This window comes from Elephantulus edwardii, unplaced genomic scaffold (genome assembly GCF_000299155.1).
Source record: "Elephantulus edwardii isolate Elephantulus edwardi_28Jun2011 unplaced genomic scaffold, EleEdw1.0 scaffold00266, whole genome shotgun sequence".
NCBI lineage: Eukaryota > Metazoa > Chordata > Mammalia > Macroscelidea > Macroscelididae > Elephantulus > Elephantulus edwardii.
In genome coordinates this window covers 2,715,297-2,743,044 of record NW_006400016.1, presented here as the reverse complement: position 1 = coordinate 2,743,044, position 27,748 = coordinate 2,715,297, and the positions used below count along the sequence as shown (strand labels likewise).

The 27,748-nt window shown below is 52.1% G+C and overlaps 2 protein-coding genes across 2 annotated transcripts in view; one reads left to right on the top strand and one right to left on the bottom strand.

The window, feature by feature from the left end:
* Positions 1 to 9,052: 9,052 nt before the first annotated feature.
* Positions 9,053 to 16,401, top strand: DPF1 (D4, zinc and double PHD fingers family 1). The gene is made up of 12 exons (XM_006899690.1): positions 9,053 to 9,183; positions 10,509 to 10,669; positions 10,745 to 10,852; positions 12,008 to 12,135; positions 12,341 to 12,430; positions 12,697 to 12,775; positions 12,972 to 13,103; positions 13,949 to 13,999; positions 14,092 to 14,211; positions 15,453 to 15,565; positions 16,031 to 16,112; positions 16,256 to 16,401. The coding sequence occupies exons 1-12, from the start codon at positions 9,074 to 9,076 to the stop codon at positions 16,324 to 16,326; spliced, it is 1,245 nt and encodes a 414-aa protein (XP_006899752.1). The 5' UTR covers positions 9,053 to 9,073; the 3' UTR covers positions 16,327 to 16,401.
* Positions 16,402 to 21,969: 5,568 nt separating this feature from the next.
* SIPA1L3 (signal-induced proliferation-associated 1 like 3) overlaps positions 21,970 to 27,748 on the bottom strand; it is a 108,296-nt gene continuing 102,517 nt past the window's right edge. The window contains exons 18-20 of the mRNA XM_006899689.1: positions 26,540 to 26,675; positions 25,231 to 25,312; positions 21,970 to 22,113 (exon numbers count right to left, since the gene is read on the bottom strand). Of these exons, the coding sequence (XP_006899751.1) occupies positions 21,970 to 22,113; positions 25,231 to 25,312; positions 26,540 to 26,675 (362 nt within the window). The remainder of the gene's footprint in view (positions 22,114 to 25,230; positions 25,313 to 26,539; positions 26,676 to 27,748) is intronic.

Sequence of the window (27,748 nt, the reverse complement as noted above, 5' to 3'; positions counted from 1 at the left end):
TACAACAATGAATGAATATCTTTTTAAAAAAAGTGAATTAAGGAGGGAAAAGGAGGGACAGGGGATAAAATGTGCAACAATGAATGAATGACAATCTAACATTACTGTAAACTTTTGTTAAAAATCACAATTGTTGTTGTTGTTATGTGCCGTCGATTTGCTTGTGACTCATAGCGACCCTATGTACAACAGCCCTAAATTCTGCTCTGTCCTGTGCCAATCGCACTGTCTCCGATACACCCATCCAGATTACCCCAGTCACTGAATCAATCCACCTCATAGAGGGCCTTCCCCTCCTGTGCTGTCCCTCCACTGTACCAAGCATGATGTCCTACTCCAAGGACTGGTACCTCCTTGCAATATGTCCAAAGTATGCCAGAATCCTTGCCTCCAAGGAGCATCCCGGTTTAACCCTCCCCAGGATGAATCTGTTTGTTTTCTTAGCAGTCGATGGTACCCTCACTACTCTTCTCCAGCACCACAGCTCAAAGGCATAAAAAAAAGAGAAGTGCAGCAATGAATGAATGGAAATCCAAAATCTCTGTAAATGTTCATTAAAATTATTAAAATAAAAAAAAAACCTACAAAAAAAAAAAAAAGAAGAAGAAAGAAAGAAACACTCCGGCTACACTTCTTCCCAGAAGTTGGTTCTTCTGGTGTCCACAGTACATTCAATAGTCTCTGCCAACACCACAACTCAAAGACACCAATCATTCTTCCTTTGTTCATTGTCTGCCTTTCACATGCGTATGAAATGTTTTGAAAACTATCATGGTTTAGGCTAGGGTGCCTTAATCCTCCAAGTAAAGTTTTTGCTCTTTAGCACTTAAAAAGCTATTTTGCAGCAGAGTTTTGCAATGCAGGGTACTATTTTATCTAGGTGGTCTTTGAGGAAGTGATATGTAAATTGGGTCCAGAACAAAGTGAGGGAATAGAGCCATGCAGCTACCTGGAGAAGGAGCTTTCTGGGCATTAAGAAGGTCCAGTGCTGGAAGTGACTCTGGGATGTTTTAGGAACAGGGAGGAGACCAGTTGAGCTAATGAAGACAAGGAGGGAGATGAGTTCAGAAGTGATGGAGGTTTTGAGAAGGATTGCGTGTGATCTTGGGGGCATGCAGAGAACTTTATTTATGGAGCTTTACTTGAGTACTCTAATTGTTACTGGTGGCGGCGGGGGGTGTTGAGTCAGAGTGCTCAAAAGAGGATGTGGAGTCAGAGTGTACTGAAATACCTGTTTTTAACCTGGTCTGCTCTTGATGCCATGAACACAGGGCAGGAACGTGATGATGGAGCCAATGTGACAGTACAGGTGGAAGACTATTGTGGATAAGACCAGCATGTGGAGAAGGGTAACTGGATTCCGAATCTATCTTATGAATGTAAAAAGTGACAGAATCAGGTGATGGACTTGATACATGTGTGAACAGAAGGGCAGGGGGAGGGGTCTACGATAATTGATTACACTGAAATTAAATCCATTTTATCACACTTGTTGTTATGTGCGATCAAGTTGACTGTGACTCATAGTAATCCCTATGCATATTGACTTTAACGCTGCTCTATCCTGAGCCAATCTCAGTGTCTCCAACACATATACCCTTATTACCCCAGTTCCTATGTCAATCCATCTTATCCAGGGTATCCCTCTCCTGTGCTGACCTCCATCCTTCCAAGCATGATGCCCTTCTCCAAGGACTGTCCCTCCTGGCCACATGCCCAAAGTATGTGAGACAGAGCTTTAAAATCCTTGCTTCCAAGGAGCAACTTAGTTTCACCCTCACCAGGACAGACTTGTTCTCTTGGCAGTCCATGGTACGTTCAATGTTCTTCTCCAGCTCAACAACTCAAAGGCACTGATTCTTCTTCTGTCACCCTTAGTCATTGTCCAGCTCTCTGAGGTGTAGCAAGTAATAGTGAAGATCATGGCCTGGATCAGGTGCACCTTAGTCTCTAGACTGACATCATTGCTCATTAGCATTCTGGAAGTGTCCCTGGCAGCAGCAGACTTTCCCAAACACAATTTGTCTTTTGATTTCCTGACTGCTGGTGCCAAGAGTGCTGACCATGGACTGAAATTGTCAGCATTCGCAATCTCATCCATCATGGTGACATCAGTTGGCCCAGTGGTGAGAATCCTTTCTTTTTTTTTTTTTAGATTTTGGATTTCCATTCATTCATTGCTGCACTTCTCTCCCCGCCCATCCCTCCCCCCCAGTTCGCTCATCTCTTTCAAAAGTAAAAGAAACACTCCTTCCCTGGTACACAATCCCCCCACACCCCTCCCACCGCCCCAAGTACATTCCACTATACAACCTTAATTGTGGACTCTTGTGATAACCATAATACTCTATCATACATCGCTTTTAAATTATTCACTCCCTCATCTGTTTCAGTGCAGTATATACAATTTATCCAGTTTTTCTCAGTCTTACCCCAACCCTGATATCAATCCCATTTTACAACAGTGGCACCATGCAGTATTTGTCCTTTTGCGACTGAGATATTTCACTCAGCATAATGTCCTCCAGGCTCACCCATTTTGAATAATATTGCATGAGTTCCCTGTTTTTCAATGCAGCATAGTATTCCATTGTGTGAATATACCACAGCTTCTCTATCCATTCGTTTGTTGATGGGCACCTGGGTTGTTTCCAACTCCTTGCTATTGTGAACAAGCCGCAATAAACATGGGTGTGCATATATCTGCTTGGATGTCAGTTATGGTCTCTTTGGGATATATTCCCAGTAGTGGAATTGCTGGGTCAAGAGAATCCTTTCTTGATGTTGAACTTCAATCCATATGACTAGAGTCCTTGACCGTCTGCAGCAAATGCTTCAGGTCCTTTTGAGCTTCAGCATCTGCATAATGCAGGTTGCTGATGAGTCTTCCTCCAAGTCTGATGCCACATTCATCCTCCTAAAGCCCATCCTCCCAAATGATCCCTCCCACATACAGACTGCAAAGGTATGGAGATGGGACGCATTCCACCATAGGATGGGTACCTGGATAAAGGAGCCTTGGTTGCAATTTGAACCCACCGACAGTTCCTTGAGACACAGCTGAGGCAGGCAGCTTCTGTAAAAATCTACAGCCCTGGAAACCTTACAGGGCAGTTCTACTCTGTCCTACAGGATCACTCTGAGTCATCAAGGTGGGTAGTATGCCTGGACATGTCTCTCCTTGTATTTACATGGTTCCTCTGGCATCAATTCAAACGTCACCTTTCCCCTTCCCTCAAACCAATCACTTTTCTAGCACAGCCACCCTCAGAAATGATCTTATCTATTTATTGTATTTCCCAACTGGAATATCAGCGCCCTGAGGGCAGCGACTCTATCTGTTTAGGTCATTGTTGTAGCCCAGGCGGATAGAAGAGTGTCAATAAAGGAAAAGAAGACAAAAAATGAGCACTGTGACAGGTTGACTGATGCAGAAGGAACACTTGGACCCACATGGACAAAATAACACAACAGACACTAAGGTCACCCACATATCCTGGGGTGTCCCAAGAGTCAAGGACCACCTGTTTCAGATGCCTGGAGGTTGGGGAGCTGGGAAAGGAGCATCCGCATGAAGGAGGAAAGGATGCTCTGGGCCGAGCCCAACCCTGGATCCGCAGCAGCCTATGGGCGCGCAGTCCTGGCGCCCCCTGGGACGTGTAGTCCCGGCAGGGGTGCCCTCGGGCTCCGTGGCGCGCCCCTAGACTCCACGTCCCGTCGTGCGCCGGAAGGCACCGGGATTGGCCGAGTCCCGCCCCCGTCCCGCCCCGCTCGTGCCGCAGCCCCAAGAATGAATGAAATCGTAGCACGCTGGGTGGCAGAGCCGGCGGCGCAGGCCGGGCTGGGCCCGCGCGCGGCGGTAGCGGTGCCCCGGGCCGGAGGCGGCCCCGCCGAGCGCGCCATGGCCACAGCCATTCAGAACCCGCTCAAGTCGTGAGTGTCCCCGAAGCCGCCCCGCCCCCACCAGAACCCTCCCCGGAGTTCCTCCGCCACCGTTGCTGGGGAGGGGGTCGCAGCACGCAGATGGTCGTTAAAAGCCCCCCTCTGGTGTGTCCTCCCCCGCCACTAGGGGCCCGCCACCCCTTGTCACCCCCTGGGGTTAGGGGTGGGAGCCCCTTCGGGGCCTCGGGGACTCCTCCTCTTTGTCGCTGTCAGTGAAGGAATGTGGGGCGGGCTGGGAGGGGGAAGCCAAGGCCGAGTTCCCCACTCTAGGGGGCAGGGACTTCCCTCTCCGCTACTATCCCTCCGGGGACACCTTGGCATGGGGCTGGGAGCCCCAGTGCTGACGCCGGAGTCTCGACTCAGGCTCTCCCCCCTCCCCTGTCTCCAGCGCCCTCTTTCCCCTCATCGAGGCACCTTTTTCTCTCTTTCCTCCCTCTTTCTCTCGGGTCCTGGGCCCACGCGGCCGCAGGGTGGGAGCTAAGACATCAGGGGTTTCCAGGTAGATCCCCTGCTGCCTCCTCCTTGTCCTTTCCGGGTACTCAGGCCTGGCCGAGGACCCAGAAGCCCCGACACCACGGTCCCCTCCCACCCACCCAGCTTCACGGAGGCTCCGGAGAGGGTGCCGGGAGCGCCGAGCCCCGGGGGTTCCGTGCCTTCCGCGGCGTCTCTGGCAGCGTCGGCTTCTCCGGCGCCAGTGCCCCCGAGCGGGGCCTCCTGGTTCAAGCCTAACCCTAGGTCTCTACCCTGCCATTGCTTGCTCTCTTCCCCTCTCCTCTCTCTCGTGTTCACTTTCGCTCTCACTTCGGAATCCCGGGCTCCCCGGGGCCCAGCGTCAGCCTCCCTTCCTGCCCCTTCCCCGGCGGTGACTGTGGACTCGGATCACGGACGCGGCGACTCCCGCCCTTCCCGGCGAGCGGGCTGGCGCTCCCCTCCCCCTCCGCAGCCTGGGTGGAGGCGGAGGGCGAGCGCTGGCGGCGCCGCACAAAGGGGCCGGGGCGACCTCCCCACCCTGCCCCTACTCCTGGCCGTCTTGACCTTGAGCAATGAGTGCTGGGGCGTGTGTGTGTGTGGGGGCTGGGTAGGAGAAGGAGAGACCCTGGCGCAGGGCTGCGTTTGGAGAATGGACCCTAGGCTTCCAGCCGCTCTTGGCCGAGGGAAGTTGGGGGAGTGTGTGTATGGGGCGGGCACGCGCCGAGAAGTGGGAGCGAAGAGGGCTTGAAGCGGGTGTAGGGGACCAGCGTCAGGGGCGGTGGTGTGCGATGGCGACGTGCCTTCTGCTGCCTCCCACCCTCGGCTGCACACACACACTCAGCCTTCACACCGACGGGGAACAGGGTTTCTCGCCTGGTGATAAATGTACAGACTTCTGCAAGTGGGGCGGAAGGGGGAAGGGCTGGAGACCAGAGACAGTGTGACAGTGTAAGGTGAGCATCACCAGCATCGTCTTTGCTTTGTCCTACCCAGAGTTCTTTCCCTAAGGGCAAGGCTAGGGAGTCCCTTGCTCTTGAAAGTGAGAAGCTGGAGAGCAAATCCCAACTGGAGCCATTAATTCCCTCCCTATCTTCGTTTTGCCATTTGTGAACTGGGCATCATAATACTTTTTACTTGCTGAGGCTGTTGTGAGCCAGACGCTTTAGTGAGATCTTTAGGGAGCTCTGGTGGCCTAGCCCACAGCACAGGGACTTGAGCTACTAATCCAAATGCTGTGCTCTTCTGGTGAGTCACATCCACCAGTGGCTGTTCAGGAGAGAGATGGACAATCTCCTCCTGTAGGTTGGTAACCTCTTACAACAGAGGGTCAGCTCTGAGTCAGTTCTGACCAGTGTTTTATGAGCACTTCTTAGTTCCTTAGGTCATTAAGAAACTCAGGTGCTATAACATGTTAGGTGTTGGGCCCCTCAAGTCCCAGATGACGTCTGGCACCTCCTGCAAAGATTTATAGCCAGAAACCTATTGGAGGATTGGCTTGATTGACTTGCCTGCCAATGGGTTTAATATAGAGTCTGATCTCAACTAAATGTGTAAGTGCTGGAATGATATATAGAGTCTGATCTCAACTAAATGTGTAAGTGCTGGAATGATAGCATAATGGTTTTTTGTCATGTGCCAGCTCCCTCACTGGACATAGGGTTGGGAGCATTGTTTGGATAAAGGAGAGAATACCATGTTCAAATGTGGAGATGAGTATGCTGATGGGGACCTGTAGAGGTGACTGAGGTTAAGGAAGGGGTGATGCTTCAAGTGTCCAAGTGTCGGCTTGGCTTTGTGAATTCAGATCCTGCTGGTGGACAAAGCCATCTGGAGAGGTGACAGAACTGATGTTAAGGTTCTGGTGTGGAGTGAGCTGGGGTATCTGAAAGTAGAGGTGTGGGGAGCAAGTTTAAGATGGTGTGTGGGAGATCGGTGCAGTTGGACAGAGGTGAGCGAAGAGGTGTGGCCAGAGCTCCCTTTGAGGGGAACTAGTGGGTGGGGAAGACAGGACTCATTGTGAATTCGATTTGGGGGCACAGAGGCCAGAGTGAGTGGGGGTGGAAGTGCTGGTATCTCACTTACATACTCTGCCACCTGCTTGCCGCCTACTCTGGACCAGATGCGAAGCAGAGACCCCAGCTGGGTTTATGCGGGAAGAACCTAGGAGAGGAATTTGTAAACAGTTGGCTTCTTAAATGTAGATACATGGGAGTGTGTGGAGTGTGATTATGGGAGGGGCATTAAGAGGTGAAAGGCTGGGCTCCCTCCCCCTGGTTGAAGATGGATCCTTGATGAATAGGAGTGTACCTGTGAATAACCAGCCTTTGCCCATGAACTGTGCATCCTGTGGTTTAGATGCTGAACGTGTGTGTGTGTGTGTGTAACTGGCTGGCAGATGAGTTTACTTTCTCTGGGTTGCTGTCTCTGAGTCTCTTAGAGTGTGCCTTTGTGGGTGACAGTGGGAGAGAGAAAGGTGTAAGGCCCACGAGGGCTTGGATGTCTGAATGAATGAGTTATTTCTGCAGTCCCACCTTCCAATAGCTGCTGGAGGCTGAAGGCTGTTGTTACCTCAAGCCTTGAACTTAACCTCCTTGTGCCTGGTTACTCATTTGGAAAACAGGTATTAATAGCACCGCTCTGAAGGTTGTGATGAGACTTAAATGAGTTAATCTTTATAAAACACTTGGAACTATGTCTAGCGTGGTCGATGAGGTTGGTAAATGCTTTTATTGAATATCCACTCTACCCGGCAAGGTTCTTTCTAATAAGATTAGCTGTTGTGCTGCCAACCTAACAGGCTTACCAACCTAGCAGACAAGCAGTGCAAAGCCACCAGCTCTGAGGGAGAAAGGATGGGCAATCTCCTCTTATGTGATTTACAGCCTCTGAAAACGTGCTGGAGTATCAGCTATGTGTTAATTCTAATGTGATGGCACATAAAAACTGCCACAATATCCCTGGTTCATTCAGCTCAGTGTTCTCCAGAGCTTCTGCAGAATATGTGCACTTATTGAGCACTTACTTACTACATGTCAAACCAACCAGCCAGCTGAGTTAATTTTTGTTCATAGTGACCTAGTGTGTGACAGAGTATAATTGTTTTCCATATTTGCTTGTTTTTTAAAAAAATTAAAACAAGCTCTGGCCAATTTTATTGAAGAAAAATGTTACATGATTTCCTTTTCACCAGTCTGTTCTTGCATGCTTCTAATGCTGTCAAAGCCACCTGGATCAAGGATAGCCAGTGTGCATACTCTGTAGTATTTTTCACATGCTGTGCCCAGTTCAGTATTATTGCCACTGAAGTGATGGACACCAGTTTTGGCCAACATGATGTAGGACTCAATTTCAGATTTCCTCAAGGCTGGGCTGTTGTTGGTGAGGATGGCCAACTTGGCTTCTCCTTGCCTGATCATCTTCAGAGTCTGCTTTACCCCTGCAAGTATTTTCCACTTTTCATAATAAGCTGGAGCCTAGATGTGATTGACTTCAGAGACCTTTTCATCTTTTTTGCAGCTACCATCTTTTCTCCTTAGGTACAGGCTGCAGCAGCTGATAAAATGGCCAGGCATGGAAGAAGCTCCAAGGGGTTTTTAATGGCTGATTTTTTCAGAAGTAAATTGCCACACTTTTCTTCCAAGGCACCTCTAGGTGGACCCAAACAGCCAACCTCTTAGTAGCCAAGCATGGTAACTATTTCCATCACTCAGGGACTCCCAGTTACTATAATATAATGTCAGATCCAAAACCAAACTTGGTGCCATCAAGTCGAATCCGATTAATCCATCGGGTTTCTGAGGACATAAATCTTTATGAGAGGACACTGCTGTCATCTTATCTGGAATGGCTGGTGGATTCAAACTGCCAACTTTTCCTTAGCAGCTGAACACATTTTATATAACGCTAAGTGTCTGCCACCTTTTAAAATGCTTTATTCATATATTCATTCTATTCAAGGCTGCATATTTATTAATTTTATCTTCAAAGCAATCCAAGTAGACACCACCCTCATTTTATAAAAAACTGAGGCCCAGGAAGGTTAAGTCATTGGCAAGGTCACATGGCCAGCAAATGGCAGAATCAGGGCTCGAACCCAAGAGATGTACCTGCTGTCACTCCTGTGGAAGGAGTTGTGCAGGTAGGGTGACTGAGAGAATGTGGCTGGGTGAGGACTGATCCCGAATAGGATAGGATGGGGAACAGCACCAATCAACCATATGTGTGACAACTGCAATATGAGGAGTGGGGGAGTCTGTGACCACCTGCAAGGTGGCTCTAACTTTCTCAGTGTGAAGTATGTGTGTAAATCACTATAAACGTGCGGGTGTAGCTATGTGGGTCTATGTCAAGATGTGTGGATCGGATTTTAGGGTAAAATGTGTGCGCGTGAGTGTAACTGAATGCATGTGTGAACTGCAGGATGTGGGTGCGAGTCCAGGTGTGCAGATTCGTGTACGAACCGAACCGACGACGCCTGTGTGAGAAGCAATGTGCCTGTGGGCGTGTGTGTCTGCGAGCTCCAGGGCCCCGCCCCTGTCCATCGCCGGGTGGGCGGGGCCCCCAGTATCGGAACTACCACTCCCAGCATGCTCCGGGCTGTCCCGCCCCGCCTCCGCGATTGGCTGTAGCCTCCGTTCTCCCACCCCCCGGGAATGAATGGATGGGCGGCCTCGGCGCCTGCTGGAGCGCTGGGAGGACCGACCCGGCGGGGACCTGCTGGGGGCAGGACCCCGGGAGCAAGATGGCCACGGTCATCCCCGGCCCCCTGAGGTGGTGCGGGCTGGCGGGAGGCGGGGGAGGACGCGCGGGCAGGTTTGCGCGGGCGTGTGTGTGTGTGTGGCGGCCGGGGGTGGGGCCGATAGGGTGTCTGGGGGGCTGTCACCGTGTGTGGGGCTGCCGGGGGGTGCAAGTGTGTGCGATTGCCGGTCTCTGGCAAAAATAATTTCCGACGCGCCGCTCTTGGTGGGGCGGAGGGTGTGTGGGGCCTCTAAGGCCTCCTGGGAAGGGGGTCATCATCCTCACCCCGCCACCCTCGGGGTTGCAAGGAGGGTGAAATGGCCGAGGGGCGCAGGGGCCTTGGTGAACTCGAGTCAAGTCTACACTACCTTTGTCTTGACATGTGGAGTGTGTGTATGTGATTTAATTGGGTTCTGGGATTTTGGAGCATGTGTATGATTTATTTCGCCCTAGATTATCTTCTGATGTGTATACATACGGTGTGTACAGGAGTGGAGTGACTGGAACTATTTGTGGTTTTTGTCTGCTGTGAGTTTGGGAATGTAGCGGTGTGTATATTTGTGTGTAAATTTTTTGCAATTCTGGGTGGATTTGTCTATCTTCCTGTTGTGTATTGTGTACGTGTGTATCTTTGTGTGATAGGATATGTGGTTATTTGAGACACTGGTTTCTATGCTGTATGTGTTTGTGCCTGTGTGTGTATCCTATGTGACTTCTTTGTGTTATGTCTCTGGATGCCAGCTTTGTGATTTGTGTTGTGACTTTGGTAAGTGTATGTGAGTTATTTACTGCTGCAATTCATGCCATTGGACATTGGTGTGTATCTGTGTGTGTCTTCTGTTTCCACATTGTGTGTCTTTGTGTGGGTGATGTGTTTGTGTTGCTTGTCTTGAGCTGTGTGATGCATATCTGTGCAAGGCTTTATGTGTGATCTATATTTTCCACACTCAGTGACTTGGAATATTTGTATTTTTGGCAGCAGTGTGTGTGTGCATGTGTGAGATTTATCTGTTTTTTCTTTGTGAGTCTTGGGCTATGTCTCTCTTTGTGTGTGAATCTGGTGTGACTAAGTGTGATTGGTTTGTGTGATGGCTTTGGATATGTACATGAATGAATGAGTTCAGGGTTGCGTTTTGTCTCTTTCTGCATTGAATCTCCTCTTTAGCTGGGGTCCCAGGTTGGGGTGGGGGACCATGGCCCTGGCCTCTCTCCTTCCTGGGTCTTGGAGGGCTCTGAGGTGGGAGGAGAGGTTGGAGGAGTCAGCCCACCCAACCTCAACCCTGGGCGGTTGGGGTTGGGAGAGGCACGTCCAAGGCCTGCCCTTGCTGACAGCCCCCGCCCGCCCACCTGGCCCGCAGCCTCGGGGAGGACTTCTACCGCGAGGCCATCGAGCACTGCCGCAGCTACAACGCGCGCCTGTGTGCGGAGCGCAGCCTGCGCCTGCCCTTCCTGGACTCACAGACCGGCGTGGCTCAGAACAACTGCTACATCTGGATGGAGAAGACCCACCGCGGGCCTGGTACTGCCGGAGGGGCGGCTCGGGGCGGGCCACGAAGGCTTGTGCTCCCTCCCCTTACCCTCCTCTCTCCCGCAGGTCTGGCGCCTGGACAGATCTACACGTACCCTGCCCGCTGCTGGAGGAAGAAGCGGAGACTTAACATCCTAGAAGACCCCAGACTCCGGCCCTGCGAGTACAAGATCGGTGGGTGGAAAAGAGGCCCTGTGCCTGCTGGGGTCTCTGGAGGTGTCCCCCAATCCACTGCTGAGTGGGTGTTTAACAAATCCCCCTCTAGTGAGTGGCTGTGCGTCTGATTTCTCTGGTTGTCTCCTAGTGACTGAACTCCTGGCAGGCTTTCCTCTGTGAGGGCCCACGTGTGTTAGGGCCTGATGCTGGTGTGTCTAGGTGTGGGGAGTCTCTTGACTGCAGCTGGGAGTTGGGTCTGCCAGAATGTGGGTGCCTTAGTATATTCATTCTTCAGTTCCTTGTCTGTGTCTCTCCTCTCTCCTGTGTTTGCACCTGGCCTTGTAAGAATGTCTGGTTGTCACTCCACATGCAGCCCAGGTGGATCAGAGGGGCTCTGTCACTGTCCAGGTGTCTTTCCTGCATGTGTCTGGCTATATTTTCCTAGGTGCATCAGAATAAGTGAGAGTTCCCTTTAGGGTTGGTGTATCAAGGGCATCTCATTGATTCATGTATGGGTCCGGGTTAGTTGAGCTGTTAGTAGGGCTGTTACTCTTCCCCTATCCAGGTATATACCCCAGGCTCAGCGTGTGCCCAAGTGTCCTAGAATGTCCACCTGACTGTGTCTTTTTCTGCGTGGGTCCACCTGCCCCCAAGGGTTGTATGTATCTGCCATGTCTGTGTGTAGCCTGTCTGATTCTCGCTGGGTGTGTTTCACTCGTTTAGGTGTGGCCAGGTGCATCGTAAGGTCTTCCCTCTGGGAGCCTAGGTGTCTAAAGGCCTATTTCTGCCCCCTGAGTATCTCTGAGTGTACTCAGTGTCTGGGTCTGGTTCCCCTGTGGGCCCAGCGTCTGATGAGGGTTGGTTTGTAGTGTTGTGGGTCCTTCTGTGATCCAGTGGATCCAAAGTCGGCCTGTTCTGCCCTGTGCAGGTCTGGGAATGTCTTTGTGTCTGACTGTATCCTCCCGAGTGTCCTTGGGTGTATCCAGAGATCTGGCCACGTCTGCCCCAGCGTGTGTCTCAGTGTCCCCAGGTTGTAGCTCCTTCTGGTTTGGCTAGCTACCAGTGTCTTCTCTTGCTGGTTGAGTGTGGGAAAGCCTCTTTCCTTTGCACCGGACAGTGAGAACCCTTTTGGGGACATTTTCTCACTTGACTGTCCTGTGTCCCTGTTTCCAGACTGTGAGGCACCCCTGAAGAAGGAGGGAGGCCTCCCGGAGGGGCCAGTCCTGGAGGCTCTGCTGTGCGCTGAGACAGGGGAGAAGAAGATGGAGCTGAAGGAGGAGGAGGCCATCATGGATTGTCAGGTAGGCCCAGCCCTGTGCCCTCCAGCCCTTTCTCCCAGCCATCCCGTTCCTGCTTCCCTGGGTTCCCTTAGACCCCATGCAGCCCAAGTTTCCATTTTTCCAAACCCCTTTCTTTCTAGAAGAACTGTCTCTTCCAGAACTTCCCTGAAAACAGGACACTGACACCCCTTTCTTGACCCCCAATTTCCCTTCCCTTGGTGGCCAGAAACAGCAGCTGCTGGAGTTTCCACATGACCTCGAAGTAGAAGACTTGGAGGATGACATTCCCAGGAGAAAAAACAGGGCCAAAGGAAAGGTATAACCCCCAAGCTTCTCCCCAGTACTCCTCCATCCGTAATGGGATCCCGATTCTTCAGTGTATACATTGATCAGCCCACGCCCAATAGGCCTGATATAATTTAGTGAGAGTTTATACCCATTTTCCGGGGACAGAAATTGAGGCTCCGTTAGATTAAGCCGTACGCCCAACACAGTGGGGCAGTAGTGGGTTCATGCCGTGCAGCAGGGCAGGAAACTGCCTCACGGAGTCTTTCTTGCCCCCTTGCTCAACGCTGGCCCCAGGCGTATGGGATCGGGGGTCTCCGGAAACGCCAGGACACCGCTTCCCTGGAGGACCGAGACAAGCCGTATGTCTGTGATAGTGAGTCCTTCTGACGAAGGGGAGAGCGAGCCAAGGGGGCCCCAAAAACTCTCCCTTCCTCCCCTCTCCCTGCGATTCTGACCCGGGGTCATGGGACGTGCTGCTGGGCCCTTTGGAAGAGGGAGGAGGCTGCCCTGGAGGCCAGGGTGGAAGCAGCATGGGCTGGAGGGGGCTGACCCGACCTCCCTGTCTCCAGTCTGTGGGAAACGGTATAAGAACCGGCCTGGGCTCAGCTACCACTACACTCACACCCACCTGGCCGAGGAGGAGGGGGAGGAGAACGCCGAGCGCCAGGCCCTGCCCTTCCACCGGAAAAACAACCACAAACGTGAGCAGGCAGGCCAGGTGGGGGCGGGCAGAGGGGATCGGCAGCGGGGCACCCTTGGCCTGGCCTAGGGGGTGGGGTGGGCATGGAAGACGGTTCTGGAACATCGCCAGCTCCGCAATCCCCTCCCCCCACCAACCAGGAGGATGCTGGCTCCAGGTTGCCATGGCAACCAACCATCTCTCCCGCGTTCCAGGCCGGGCGTAATATTTCTGGGTCTGATTTATTGTTTCAATTAGAGTTTGGGGAGGGAGGGGGATGGTAGATGACTCCCCCCCTCCCAGCCGCCCCTTCTTCCTCTGTGACGCTTTGGCCAAGGGGTTAGGGTCTGTGGGCCTGAAAGTCCTTGGCGAAAGAGGGGGCCCTCACACCAACCCCAACAGATGAGGGGTGGGGGAGGGGTGGGAACAACCTGTCTTCCCACCCATCTCTTGAAAGGAGACGGTGAATGTCTTCATCCGCTGCCCCCATACTCCCAGGCACTTCAGAATGTGCCTGTTTCCACATCAGATCTTGGCCAGTGGCAACCACACAATTTATATCCAGTGGTTGCTGAGTGATGGCTGGTGGAAACCTGTATGCTGAGGGGCAGAGGATCTTCAGAAAACTGGTTTCATTAAGCTTCCGTCCAGAAAGGAAAGAGCCTCAGTCTTCCTCTAAGACTGGGGGATCCCAATGGAAATTCTCAGTACCTCCTCCCCAGCTCTCTTTTGCTGTTGACCACAGCTTAGGGTAGCAGGTCCCTTTACCCACCTCCTCCCTGCCTAGAACATGGGGTCTTACCTCTGGGGCTGAGGCTGGAGTCTGGCCTATAGTGAGAGCCCCTTTCTCTGTCCCCCCACCCCCAGAGTTTTACAAAGAATTGGCTTGGGTCCCTGAGGCACAGAGGAAGCACACAGGTAGGGATGTCTCCCTCTGCATCAGCTTCCCAAGTAGTATTTGACTGGGTGCCCCTGCCAGCCCCGTGTCAACCCTATCCATTGTCTTTCAGCCAAGAAGGCACCCGACGGCACTGTCATCCCCAACGGCTACTGTGATTTCTGCCTGGGTGGCTCCAAGAAGACAGGGTGTCCCGAGGACCTCATCTCCTGTGCTGACTGTGGGCGATCAGGTGAGGTTTCTGGGGCCCAGGAGGGAGAGGGTGTCTGGGAGACCAGACCTACAGGCAGACCGGAGCTGGGGGCCTAAACACAACTGCTGAGGACTATGGGAAGTTGAGTGGGATCAGCGAGGCTCTGGAAATCAACAGTCTTAGTGGTTAAGACACTTGAATACTAACCTCAGCGTCAGTGGTTTAAACCCACCAGCTGCTCCCCAGAGAAAGATGAACCAGCCTGCTCCCATTGATTACCATCAGGTCAGAACTGATCCATAGCTGACCCTTCAGGAGGTTTTTCAGAGGCAATGAACCACACAGGAGATTGCCCATGGAGAAGCTAGGGGATTCAAGGCCGGAACCTTTGTGTTGGCAACACAGTTCCTTACCACTAAGTCACCAGAGCTCCCTTGTTAAGGTTTAGAGCCTTGGAAACCTGATGGGACAGTTCTGCTCTGTCATCTAGGGCCCCTATGAGTTGGAATAAACTTGAAGGTGGTTATTTTGGGTTGGAGTGTTTGGGGTTGCCCTAGCATTGTGGGAAGTGGTGTGTGCTTATGAAGGCAGTGGGAGTAGTGAGGATGGTTGCCGGTGCCCTGTGGGTAGTAGCGTAGCGTGTGGCCAAGATACAAGAGTAATGGATTGCTATTGCCTGGGTGCACGTGCTTGCCGTGGACTTGTGGTTAGCAGACTGTGGTTTCCTGTGGGGGAGTTGTGGGTAGCAGCCTGTGGTTGTTCCAGCACAGTGGGTTGTCATGTACTGCGGGGAGTGAGGTCTGGTTGTTATGGTAATTTGGGACAGTGGGATATAGTCGTTAGCGTGCCCAGGGTGGTGGATTTGGAGTGTCTGAGTGCTGGGCTAGAGGCCCGGTGGGATAAGTTGCCCAGTATTGCTGGTTTTGGATTGGTGATACACAACCCAGAGCAGTCGGGGGAATGGGTGTGGAAGGTGGGTTGCCATGGCATCGTGCCCAGGAGGATGTGGTTGCCATGTTACCATGGATAGTGAGCCCTGACTGCCATTCTTCTGTGGGTGATGGAATGTGGTTAACAAAATGTGGTCGCCTCGGTGCAGTGGCCAAGGGCGTGTGGTTGCTATGGTATTCTGGAGAGCCAAATGGGGTTGACATGTGTCTTGGGAGGAGACTGGTGTGGCTGCTGGGCACTGCGTGGGATGTGGACGGGGGGTGTGGGCTCAGGCAGAATCCTGAGGGCTGGGCCGGTTCTCCTAACCACACCCCACCCCTGGCCTCCAGGACACCCCTCATGTTTACAGTTCACAGTGAACATGACGGCAGCCGTGCGCACCTACCGCTGGCAGTGCATCGAGTGCAAGTCCTGCAGCCTGTGCGGCACCTCAGAGAATGACGTGAGTTCCCAATGCCCCCCAGCTACTCCCCTCCATCTGCCACCTCCACTTGTGCCAGCCGAGTCCTGTCTCCGGTGACCCTCCCCGGGGAGCACCACTGTCAGTGTCCATTTATCGAGCCTGGTACTTCATAATCCTCATCTCTCTGACTCCTCCCAGCCACCCTCTGAGGTAGGTGCTCTTGCCCCCACCTCGCAGAGAAGAAACCCAGCTCAGAGGGGCAGTGACCTGCCTGAGGTAACCCCACCCTGGAAGAGGGGGGAGTTGGGCTAGGAGCCCACAGCACAGGTGCTTCTAGAGCTGGTGCCAGACTGCGTGAGAGGCAGAGAAGTCTACAAAGTCTTCTAAAATCCACACCCCATACTGCAGAGTGGCGGCCCTCAGGGAAATGTCTCAAAGCCCCTTTTCTGGGGTTCTGGTGCCCAGGTCTCCAGGGTGCCAGCAGGGTAGGTCTCACCCCCTCAGGACCAGCTGCTGTTTTGTGATGACTGCGATCGAGGTTACCACATGTACTGCCTGAGCCCCCCTATGGCGGAGCCCCCAGAAGGTGAGAGAAGAGGTGGACGCTTGGGGGGTGGGGTGGGCAATGGAGGCCTGTATCCTGTTGATGGGAAGGGGGCTAGGCAGCCCCCTCCAGGGCTCCCAGGTGAGACCCGGGTCAGACTCCATCCCCCTGGGACCATCCTGCAGGAAGCTGGAGTTGTCACCTCTGTCTGCGGCATCTGAAAGAGAAGGCCTCTGCCTACATCACCCTCACCTAAGCCTGGCGCTGGCTCACCTGGACCTCTAGGTGGTGTCTGCTGACCTGCCCTTCCTCTTCCTCCCTTCTCTCCCACTCTTCCTGCCAGAGATGGGAGCAGGAGAGGGAGGGGACCGAGGGGCCTGGCCCACCCCTGCCCTCGAGGTGCAAGGGGGACATTTGCCCTGTGGGTTGGTGTTTCTCCTCCTCCTCCTCCTTCTTCTTCCCTGTCCCTTGGCAAATGGGCACAAGCTTCTGCTCCCATCAAAGCCATACCCCGCATCCATGCGGGCACAGGGGGGTGGATGCCAGCCCAGGACGCGGACAGAACCTTTTTCTAAAGAAAAAGAAAAAAAAAAAGAAAAAAAAAGAAATTAATATATACAAAGAGCCCTATAAGGTCTGCTGGGTGGAAGGGCAGGGCCAAGAGCCTGGACCCCCCTCCCCCCAGTTCCTGGTGTGGCTAAGCCAAGGTCAGCCCTGGGGCAGGTGGACACAACGCCCACCCCTCCCATCCCTCGGCCCTCCTGGTGACCACCGTGGATCTTGCATGATGTAAACCATGGTTCTGAACTCTGTTCCTGCCTCTCTCTCGAGAGCCCACCCGCGCCTGCCCTGGCTGGTGGGCAGCGGCTGTCCCGGCGGGCCCCGCCCAGCGTCTGCTGGAACCAGAAGCACAGACTGCAATGGACTAATCTTTCCTCCTTTCCCGGTCCCTCCGCTCCACCCGGCCAGGCTGGGCTGCCTCCTTGGCCACTTCGCTATTTTGGGGGTAGTGCGGGGGCGTGATTGTTTCTTGTGGTTGTGTGTGTTTATTGTTCGGGTTTAAAAAAAAAAAGGGAAATTGAGACTGCAAGTTGGGGAGGTGGTGGGTTTGGGGGGGTGTCCCCGACTCCAGGTGTGCCCCCCTTGTAAACGAGTCTCCTTTATTGCCTGCCTCTGCTGTGAATTAACTTGTTCTGTGTATTAAACCGGGCCTGATCCCTCTGCCCACTCTCTGAGTTTGGGGTATCGCCGAGCTGGGGAGACCTGGGGTGGGGGTGCGCTGAGTGGTGGGAGAAGGGACTGAACAGCTGGAGCTGCCTCCCCCCATCCTCCCTGCACCCTGCCGCTTGCTTTGTCCCAGCTCCTCCTTCCTTGCCTCGCTGGAAAGAAGGGGGATGGGGTGGAAGGGGCTGCCCGCCCAGCCAGCTGTGGTTGCCCTGACAACCGACTGCTGCAGCTGCAGTGGGAAGCAGTGTGCAGAGAGGCGGGCAGCTGGGGGAAGGGCAGGGCTGAGAAGCCGGGCCGGCTCCGCCCCCAGAGCCTGGGTAGGGGCTGGGGGAGGGGGGTGCAGATCAAGAGCCTGGCCAGGCGGGGTGGTGGGGTTTAGAGCAACCAGGACACGCCATGAGGGGGAGACTATAAGAATCACAAATTAGTGTAGACGGGATCAGAAAAGTGACATCAGGAGGGGAAGAAAATAGATCTGCAAGAGATCTCGAGGCTGCGAGCCAAGAGAGGAGGGGGAACAGGAGAGGAGGAGGTGGGGTGGGAAAAGGAAGTAATAGTAATGAGAAATAGGAGACACATGGGGGGAGGTAAACGTTCTGTGGAGAGAAACCCATGAAATGAAGGCATTTATGGAGAACTCCACAGAAGATGGGGAAACAAGAAAGAAAAAAACGGGGCATTTGAGGAGGACAAGAGATGAAAGAGGACTTTGGGGAACAAGTGACCGTAAAAAGATGACAGGAATGGGAGTAAAGGTATAAAGGGTTGGAGGGGGAAGAAGGGGAGGAGCCAGCGGGCGTAATCTTGGCGAGATTAGGGGCCGGTTTGCGTGAGCTGTGGGTTGCTGGAAGTTGCTGGTGAGGTCCACTGCTGCCAGGAGGATGTGAACACAACTTACTCCATGCTGTCCCTTCCCCGTGGGCTGGGGAGGACAGGAGTTAAGGAAGGGCAGGGCTTCCGGATTGTCTAGAAAAGACAAGACTTTTGGGAGAGATGACAATGGCTGGCTCGCTGGACAAAATCCTCCCCTTTTGGGAAGGGATCTGAGTCAAAGTAGCATCAGGTTTACCTCAGAAATGGAAATGCCAAGATTCGGGGGCCAGACAGGTGGGTGCGTCAGATTTTCCAACACTTCTTGGGGGGAGCCACACAGTGCAATTTTCATGTGGATTTTTGCTGATTTGGAAATTCAGCACGATCCTGATTATTGGGCCCAACTCAAAGTATTCACCATGCCAGAAACAAACAGGGCCAGGAGCTTAGGAACCTCCCTGGCTAGGAGCGGTTCCAGGAGGCCTGAGCCATGGCTGGTTTGGGAGGGTTAAGTTTCCTGGAGACACTTGGGGCTTGTGGTGGGCTGTGAGATCACACTGTAATCCCCTGGATACAGAGGATACTTCTTCCCTAAGCACCCACCGGGAGACTGGCAGAAAGCCTCCTACAGTGGGCCCAGGAAGGGACCAGCCAGGGGAGGGAGGGGTGTGGCCTGGGTGCTTGACACCAGGCCTGGGGGATGGGACAGGCTCCTCAGTTCTCAGTGCTGCCACAAAGGACAGTGGGAGCCTGTGGCTTACTAAGCTGCTACTTCCTTTGTATACAAGCTTTAGATTTTCAAATTGACTGTTGGGTTGTTTGTGCTGTTGAGTCACCTGCAATCCAGAGCGACCCTGTGTACAACAGCTCTGAAGCCCGTCCTGTCCTGAGGCAGTCTCACTGACTCTGACACACATCTACCCCCACTGCCTTAGTTACTGTTATGAATTCATCCCAGAGTCTTCCTTTCCTGCACTGTCCCTCCTGGCCACATGCCCAAAGTATGAGAGAGGGACCGTCAAAATCCTAGCCTCCAAGGAGCTACTTGGTTTCCCCGTCTTCAAGACAGACATACTTGGTTTTTTGGCAGTCCATAGTATGTTCAAGACTCTTCTCCAGCACCACAACTCAAAGGCATCTCTTCTTCTGTCATCCTTAGTCACTGTCCAGCTCTATGATGCATAGCAAGTAATTGCGAAGACTATGGCCTGGGTTAGGCACACCTTAGTCTTTGGACTGACGCACGATGCTCTTCAGTACTCTGGAGAGGTCCCAACAGATTTTCCCAGTGCAATTTGTCTTCTGATTTCCTGACTGCAGTGCCAAGAGTGTTGACTGGGGAGCCGAGCAACAACCTCCATCTCATCCATCATGGTGCTGTCAATTGTCTTTTGTCTTCTTGATGCTGAGCTTCAATCCATATTGAAGACTACAGTCCTTGACCTTCTGCAGCAAGTGTTTCAGGGCCTCCTCATTTTCAGCAAGCAAGGTTGTGTCATCTGCATAATTAATTCTAAAACACAGAGAGCTTTGAGGCTGGGCTTGAGTTTCTGCAACGTATGACAATGACAGAAAAGTTATGTATTTTTTAAAAATCCTAAAACATTCAGAGGAGCCCTGGTGGCATAGTGTGTATTGGACAGCCAACCAAAAAGGTCAGTGGTTTGAATCCATCAGCTGCTTTGAGAGAGAAAGCTGAACAGTTTCCTCCTGTTGAAATTTAACATTTTTGGCAATAATATAGAGGGTCACTAAGAGTTAGAACTGATTCGACAACAGTGGGGTTTTGTTGGAAGGACATTTTACATTCCAAATGTTGGATCTGTCATTTGAGTTGCAAGGAAAAGAAACTAGCAAGGCTGATGTTTCCCGGTTCTGTGAGAAGTGCATGTGCATGTGTAGGGTGGTACGTCTGGGATGAAGTGCAGGAGGAGAGACCGAGTAGGGCCACAGTGCAGTGCTGCACCCCACCCTTCCGCCAGTGAACACACGAGCCATTTCTATGAAACATTTATTTCCTTTGAAACCTCCAGAAACATGCCAGAAAATCTCAAGACGACAAGGAGGGGTGTGGAGAGGGAAGAGAGAATAAAGAACAATAATAAAAAAATCCAAATAAAACAAATCAATGTATGAAAAAACTGCTATCTTTAGCCATCAGAATACCAACCTCAAATTAAATAGATTTTTGTAGAGAGTCTTAAAAAATAGAAAGCAAAATCATAATTTACACTTCTTAATGTACAAAATGATTAGAATGATCTGAAGATGAGATGACAACTGATAAAAAAAAGGAGCTGCAGGTTAAGAATTGAGGAAAGGAGTTTGGGGACTAGGGAACCCCTGGAAGAGGGGTGGGGCGAGGGGCAGAGACATCACAGTAGTTGGCCAGGGCTGAGGACTACGGCCCACTCCTTGGCAGCAACCTCACACAGCTGATGGGCCCAACTGACAGGTTTGCTTCTCAGTTAGACCAGGGTGCTGCCTGGGGTTAGAGGGCGATCATGGGGAGGCACACTGTGTGCCCACTTCTCTCACCTTCTCCAACCTGGAGTGGCTACATCCCATGCAGCCCCATAGCCCCCTTTCCTGAGGTGCCTGGTCCCAGAGAGGAGGCTCAGGGTGTCTGGCTAAGGCTGGGCTGCCCCCCTACCTCCTTCCCTGGCCCTCCTATGGAGCCCCAGCCCGTCAGACATGCCTCTGTCCTCAGATCAAGGGTGAGGGATCCACAGACTGTGGCCATACAGACTTGTACTGGCGCAACTCTCCATGAAAAAATAAATATATATATATATAGATATATATATAGATATATAGATTTCTTTTGTTTTTCAAGAAGGGAAGGGGGTGAAAAACCCAACAAAAAAAACCAAGGGAACTGTTTCCTGGGTGGAGAGTGTAGTACCACATGGGCTGGGCTGCCTGCCAAGGGGCCCCTTCCTGCTGTTTGAGAACCTTCGTCTGGCAGGGTCCCACCGGGCAAAGCTGTCCTGGGAAGCACGGTGAAGGCGTCCAGTGCTCTCCACAGAGGCCCTCAGAATGGGCTGGGGGGCGACGGTGGGGGAACGAGAGCAGAGGAGGTGCCAGCTGTGTCTCCAGCCCAGTCCTGAGGGGCTCCCCCGCCCCCACCGGAGCCCTCTGGTGCATGGGAGAGGCCATGGCTGTGGTGGTAGGAGGAGAGAATGGGAACTGGCCTCTAGTTGTAGAGAGGCTGATAAAAAAAAGACTAGAAACTGCCCCAATTGTACAGAATCCCTTGCTCAAAGAACTCTGAGTGCTGGGGTTTCCTCATTCCATCCTTGATCTCCTAAGAAAGTTAGTTCCGATCTAAGAAAGTGCTTGCTCGTTTGGAAAGTGGGGCCGGCATCCTCTGCCCCATTTCTGAACACAGCCCTTGGCCCTTGACCTCTCAGGTGCAGGGCCGGAGTGGACCACTTCCCACTGGCCTTCCTCATTTGGGTGCATGGCCACATGTCACTGTCAGATGTGAAGACACTTGGGCTTGAACTAGAAGTGGGGCGGGGCCCTCCTTCTCCCCTTCCTTAGCTGGATGGCTTGGTCCTAGGAAGATGCTAGGTGGGATCGCTGGGATGAGTCCCTCTGGGAGTGGTGGGCCTGTCCTTGGGACCACGGGTGGGCAACTCTGAGGGAAGCCTGAGAAGATGTCAACCTCGCCCAGGCCCTGGTCTCCACTCTTGAGGCCTTGGGCCCAGCAGGGGTGGGGGCAGCAGCTAGTGACCCTGGCTGAGTTATCCCTTGGCACACAGGGTCCAAGGGGTGGAAGAGGGAGCCTAGAATCTGCCCACAGGAAAGGAGGGGCTGGGGCACATGGTGGTGAGTTGTGTGACCTCTGACCACCTCAAAGCTCCTTCTTCTCCCGACAGAAGATCTCAGCGAACTTGCGCAGCTGCTCGCTGGCGGCCTGCGACTCCTCCTGCAACCGCTGGTTGTTCTGCCGCAGGCTGGCCACCTCAGACTGCAACACCACCTTGTCCTGCTTCTCCTGTGTGGGCAGAAGGACAGGGCATCAGGCAGGCCCATGGAGGGTGCTCTGGGAAACCTGGCTCAGCTGTGGCTTAGAGTGGACACCAGAGCCAGGCTGCTGGGGTTCAAAGCTCAGTTCTGCTTCCTGACAGCAGAGTAACCTTGTTCCAGGCCCTCCCTGCTCAGCCCTCTCACTGAGGTCTTATAATAAAGGTCTCAGAACACGGCCTGACAGGGAGCTGGGTTTGACACATATCACTATTATTAGCATCATGACCTCATTTTATCCTCACAGCTCTGCCTGCTGCAGCCCCTGCCAGGACTTGGAGACTGCTGCCGTGCTTGTGTTCCTGAAGGGGAAGCCACGCCTTACACAGTAAGTGGGGAGCTGGGATGTGGACTTGGGGTTGACTGCTTGCTCTGACACACTCTGTTGGTATAATATCCTAAAGGGGTGACTTGTCCAAGGTCACACGGTGCTCGGCAGTAGGATGAGCATCTGAACGTGGCCACTCTGACAGCTGGGCTCCAGGACTTCCACATTACTTACCCTTTTCACTTTTTATCCCAAAGCAACAAGGGTGATCTACTCTGCAGTTTTCACCTTCCCTGGAGTGAAGGATATCACCTGGAAACCTATGATTGTTAAACTTGTTTTTTAAACTATGATGTTCTATTAAACAGTTCTGTTTGTTTTTACTTTTTACACTTTGTGTGTGCCCATAAATACACAGATTTCTACTATTTTAACTGGGTGCAGAATCTTCCAATGCATGCATGTATGTCTTATAATTTACAATGCCTTGGGTTGAACTGTGTGTCTCCCAAAATACATTAAAACAACATGGAAGGTATATACCATTCCCCATGATCTGATGAACCAAAGAGCTATAAAAGGATTAAAGGTGTAAACTAACTTAATCTTCTCCCAGGCTGGACATGGTGGAAAGGGTGTGGCAGGGAAGCTGAGAGCAGGCCCTCAGTACCACTGGGACTGACTTGAGTAGAGTGAGCCTCTGGACTCATGTCCCGGCATGGGGAAGCTCTCTGACCCTGGGGAAGGCCAAGAAGACACATGAGCTATCCAAGGAATGCCAGGCTCAGAGATGTGGAAGGACACGGGGACCTTCCTCCACAGCCAGCACAGAAAGAGGGCTTTCCCTAAGAGCTGGTGCCCTGAACTTGAACTTCTAATTTCCTAAATCTTCAGAGAACACATTTGTCTGTTAAAAGCCATTCACCTGTGGTATCTCCATTACAACAGCACCAGAAAACTAGGACACACAGCCATCTCCTATTGACTGCTGACCTCACTGGCCCCAACCTATCTGTGCCCGAAGTGCTGCACTGGTCTACTCTCTTGACCTGCGGTTGAAATTCTGGAGGACAAACTGCCGCTAGTAGAACTGCTGGGTGCCACAAGCTGCACATTTAGTTTTGGTAAGTACTGCCCAGCTGCCCTGTATAAAGTCCAATTAACTATCCCTCTAGGAATATGTCTCTGACTTGTCCTGAAATGAACAGTGTCCACTCCAGATCCATGACCCCCGGAACCAATGAGCTGACCACTGGGAATGTGGTGGCTGAAAAAGTGATCAGATTGGATGAGTGAGGAGGGGAGCTAAATCCCATGACGGGTGTCCTTGTAAGAGGGATGTGTGACAGAGGCTCACAGCACAGGAAGGTAATGACAGACACAAGGAGGGAAGATTGAGTGAAAAGGAGCAGTACACCCAGATGGTGAGAACATCAAGGATAGAAGCTGGACGCCAGACAAGGACTTCCCCCTCGGAGGGGCGTGGGCCTGTCGACATCTTAGTTTTGGGTTTAACCAGAACTTGATGCTCATGTGAAACACTGCATGGTTTCAAATAAGGAAAGGTGTGGTCGAGGTTGTACGTCTCTAAACCTATTCATTCCGTATGTTGGGCAAGTAATTTGAGAAGCTGGATTGTACAGAGAAGAATGTGACATTAGAATTGGAGGAAGAGTCCCCAGTAACCTGTGTTGTTATGATGACACAATCTTGCAGAAAGTGAAGAAGTCTTGAAGCACTTACTGAATAAGATAAACTACAACAACCTTCAATATGGATTACAACTCAGAATCAAGAAAACAAAAGTCCTCACCACTAGACCAACAGGTAACATCATGAGCCAAGGCTGAAGTTGTCAATGATTTTATTTTACTTGGCTCCATAATTAACACTAATGGAAATAGCAGTCAAGAAATCAAGACATGTTGATTGGGGAAATCTGCTATCATGGACTTCTCCAAAGTCCTAAAGAGCAATAATATCAGTTTAAAGACTAATGTGCACCTGAGCCACACTATGATAGATTCAGTTGCTTCTTATGCACCTGTAATTTGGACAGTGAGTAAGGATGAACAGAAAAAGAAGTGATGCCTTTGAATTGTGGTGATGGAGAAAAGTCCTAACTATCCCGTGGACTGCCAAAAGAACAAACAAATGTGCCCTGAAGAAGTGCAACCAGGGTGCTCCTTAGACAAAACGATGGTGAAACTTCCGGTCATGCACTTTGGGCATTTGAGACCAGTCCCTGGAAAAAGTCATCATGCTGGAGAAGGTGGAGGGCCAGAGAGAGAGGAGATGAAAGCCAAAGAGAAGAGAGACACAGTGACTGTAACAATGGGCTCAAGAATGATGCAGGATAGGGCCAGTTCAGCTCCGTGGTTCACAGGCTGCTATGAGTCACAGCTGACTCACTGGTACTGAACAACAACAAGGGAGCTCTGATGGCCTAGTGCTAAGAAGCTGTCCTGTTAACCCAAAGGCATGCAGTGTGAATCCACCAACTGCTCTGAGTAGAAAGACAGGCAGTCTACTCCTGTGCTATTTAAAGCCTCTGGGAACCTGCTAGAGGGTAAGCTATGAGTTAGTTCTGACATGACACATAACAGCAGCAGCAGCAGCCTCCAGAACTGTCAGGGGGTAAGTTTCCCTTCATGAACTTTGTGGTTCAGTCATGAGAAGCTAACTCACTGCCTCAGATAGCAACTGTCTAATTTTACTCATGACCACTGGTGGCTTCCCCCTAGGCGAGGGGACAGCGCTGGTGCTGCGTAGCCTGGAGGATTGGGGCAGTGGTGTGGGGACGTGGACGTGGAGCCTTACCTTCTGGAGGTCTGTGTGCAGCTGTTTGAGCATCACTTCCAGCTGGTACACCTTGCCGGTCAGGTCCAAGGACAGCTCTTCACTGCAAAGACAGCAGCAGGGTCAGACTGGGGGAAACTCAGCTCACAGGTGAGGCGCACAAGGCACAAACCCCGCTTGTCCTGGACATTCTGGCGTGTAATCCTTGTTGGGGTCCTTAGGGGTGCCTTGTAGAGAAGCTGGTGGGGGGTGCCAGAGTCCCTCTCCTCCTGGTGGGCTTTCCCACCAAGCGCACATCTGTGGTGGTTACTGAGGACCACGTGTGTGTGCTAGAGTGACTGACACCAGACCACAGACATCTCTGCGCCTCCGGGGAGTCGGCTGGGGGTGGGGATGGGGATGTGTGTGTAGTGTCATGACGACAGGGCCATTACGACATGACCTCACCTGCCCTATCTCAATGCCACCCACTTCCAGCCATCTCTTGGCATTTCCTCCTCTGTAAGGTTTCTGAGGTCACCAGTATGGTCACTATCAGACGGAAGAGGACACTTAGGCTTTGGCAGGAACACTGCTCATTGAGTGAGGAAGCTGGGGTCTGAGGCAGGCCCAGTCTGGGTCCTTCCTGGTCTACATCCCTTCCTGGAGGGTAGAAGCTGCATGGGGCTGCAAGGTGCTGAAGAGGTTGACAGGCTTGGGCAGATGAGGGGAAGATATCCCTTTCCCCCTTCATAGTTCTCACCTGCACCCCGTCTGCAGCAGGGTCCAACCCCACACCCAAGCCTGTGCCCAAGTTGTGCCGGGAGTGGGGACCACGTGCCAGGGATGCTCTGGCACATCTCTTTAATTTAGGGTCAAGCCAGTGTAATCAAGTTGGCTGTGCACTGTGAAATGACTGTGGCCAGGCCTCTCCCCAGATGAAGATGTGTGAGGAGACAGTCCACTTTAGGGGTCAGGAGGGCAGAGGTAATAGTGGCATCAATTAGGAGAAATGCAGAGTTAAGGAGCAGATGGGGGGACTGAAGGTAAAGACAGGAAGGACTGAAGGACAAAGAGAAGACTGGTGTCTTTGCAGGAAGGGGAATCATCAAAGATGATGGGAGTTGTGAAGAGGCGCCAAAGGGCAGAGAGGAGGGGCACTGAGGGATGGGAAGAGTGGAGACCTGAGGCAGAAGGGTGGGAGAAGGTGGAGAAGAAGGTAGAGGGGAACCTGCATTCAGTGAATGTGTAAGTGCTGATGAAAGCGCCGTCTCCACAGGGGACGCTGAGGATAGGAACCGAGCTGTGGTCACTGCCTGCCAGGTTGCTGGGGAATCCAGGAAAAGCTTACCTCATGGTCGGGGTGGTCCTGGGGGTGGGAGCCCCCCTCTCCATGCTCAGGTGGCTGTGGACAGGGCTGTGGGCAGGTGGGATGTCTGGGCTCAGGGCTGGGTCGTTTAGAGAGAAGAGAGAGACTGCTCTTTGCACTGCGGGGAGAGAGAGGACAGGGCTGAGGCACTGGGACTGTGGAGCTCAGGGTACCAGGTCCTCCATTGTGAGCACATTTTCTTTGAAATCCAACTGCTCACTCAGACCCCTGTGACATTTTCAGTCACGTATTTCTAAATCACACAGGCTAGCACAGATTCTTACCCCCCAAAATCAACTAACTGAAAGCACAACCAAACCAACAAAACCCCATATTGATCCTGATCTTCTCTGGATCCAAGGACCAACTTACTCAAAGTACTAGGGAGGGAAATACGCTATTCAATGGGGGAGTGGGGAACGAACAGGCGAACGAGACCATGGTGCCACCTCTGTAGCAAACATGGAGACCTAGGAGCCGGAACTGGACACAAGAGCCTTGATTTTCTGAGTCTTGCAAATTTTCTGCTTTGAATGAGGCGCAAACTCAGGCATCTTTCACTTGTGAATACTGCACTTAGTATCTTTAACAGATTAAGGCTTAGTGTTTTTAACCATCGGAAGGAGGAGTGGCATCCACTTCCGTAACAGCTTGTCTCTGAAAACCCTATGAACCTGGAGAGAGGATGAAAGGCACCCAAGCATCGAGGACTTTCCTTCATAGGGTCGCTATGAGTCGCCTGTGACTCGACGGCACTTAACAACAACAACATTTTTAGTGCAACAATGAATGAATAGAAACCCCAAATTTCTGTAAAAGTTCATTAAAATTAGTAAAATTCAATAAACAAAAAACCCCTAAAAAACAAAACAACAACATTTTTAACCAATATATCCCTCAGTCATTACCCTGAGTCTTTATTCAAATTGCACAGGTATCAGCCACACACACATTTTCATGGAGAAAACTCCAACTCGACAATACGGCTGGGACCACCCCCATTTCCTTGGCCAGCTCCTTTCCCTTGTCCTGAGGGGCTTTCCCTTGCAGGCTTGCCTGCTGTCCTGGTTCTCACACGTCCCTTTGTAACTGGCAGGGCTGTTTCAAACTTTATTAAAAGGAAGAATAAGGATCCCACAGATCTGATGTAAGAACCTCTCGGGGGCCCATGGTATTCAGCAGACTCTGAGG

Excerpts from the sequence above, each read along its gene's own strand:
- DPF1 (XM_006899690.1), top strand. The coding sequence starts at position 9,074 with ATGGGCGGCCTCGGCGCCTGCTGGAGCGCTGGGAGGACCGACCCGGCG. Across the intron at positions 10,670-10,744 it reads GAAGACCCACCGCGGGCCTG|GTCTGGCGCCTGGACAGATC; the intron begins GTACTGCCGGAG and ends TCTCTCCCGCAG. Across the intron at positions 14,000-14,091 it reads GGCACAGAGGAAGCACACAG|CCAAGAAGGCACCCGACGGC; the intron begins GTAGGGATGTCT and ends ATTGTCTTTCAG.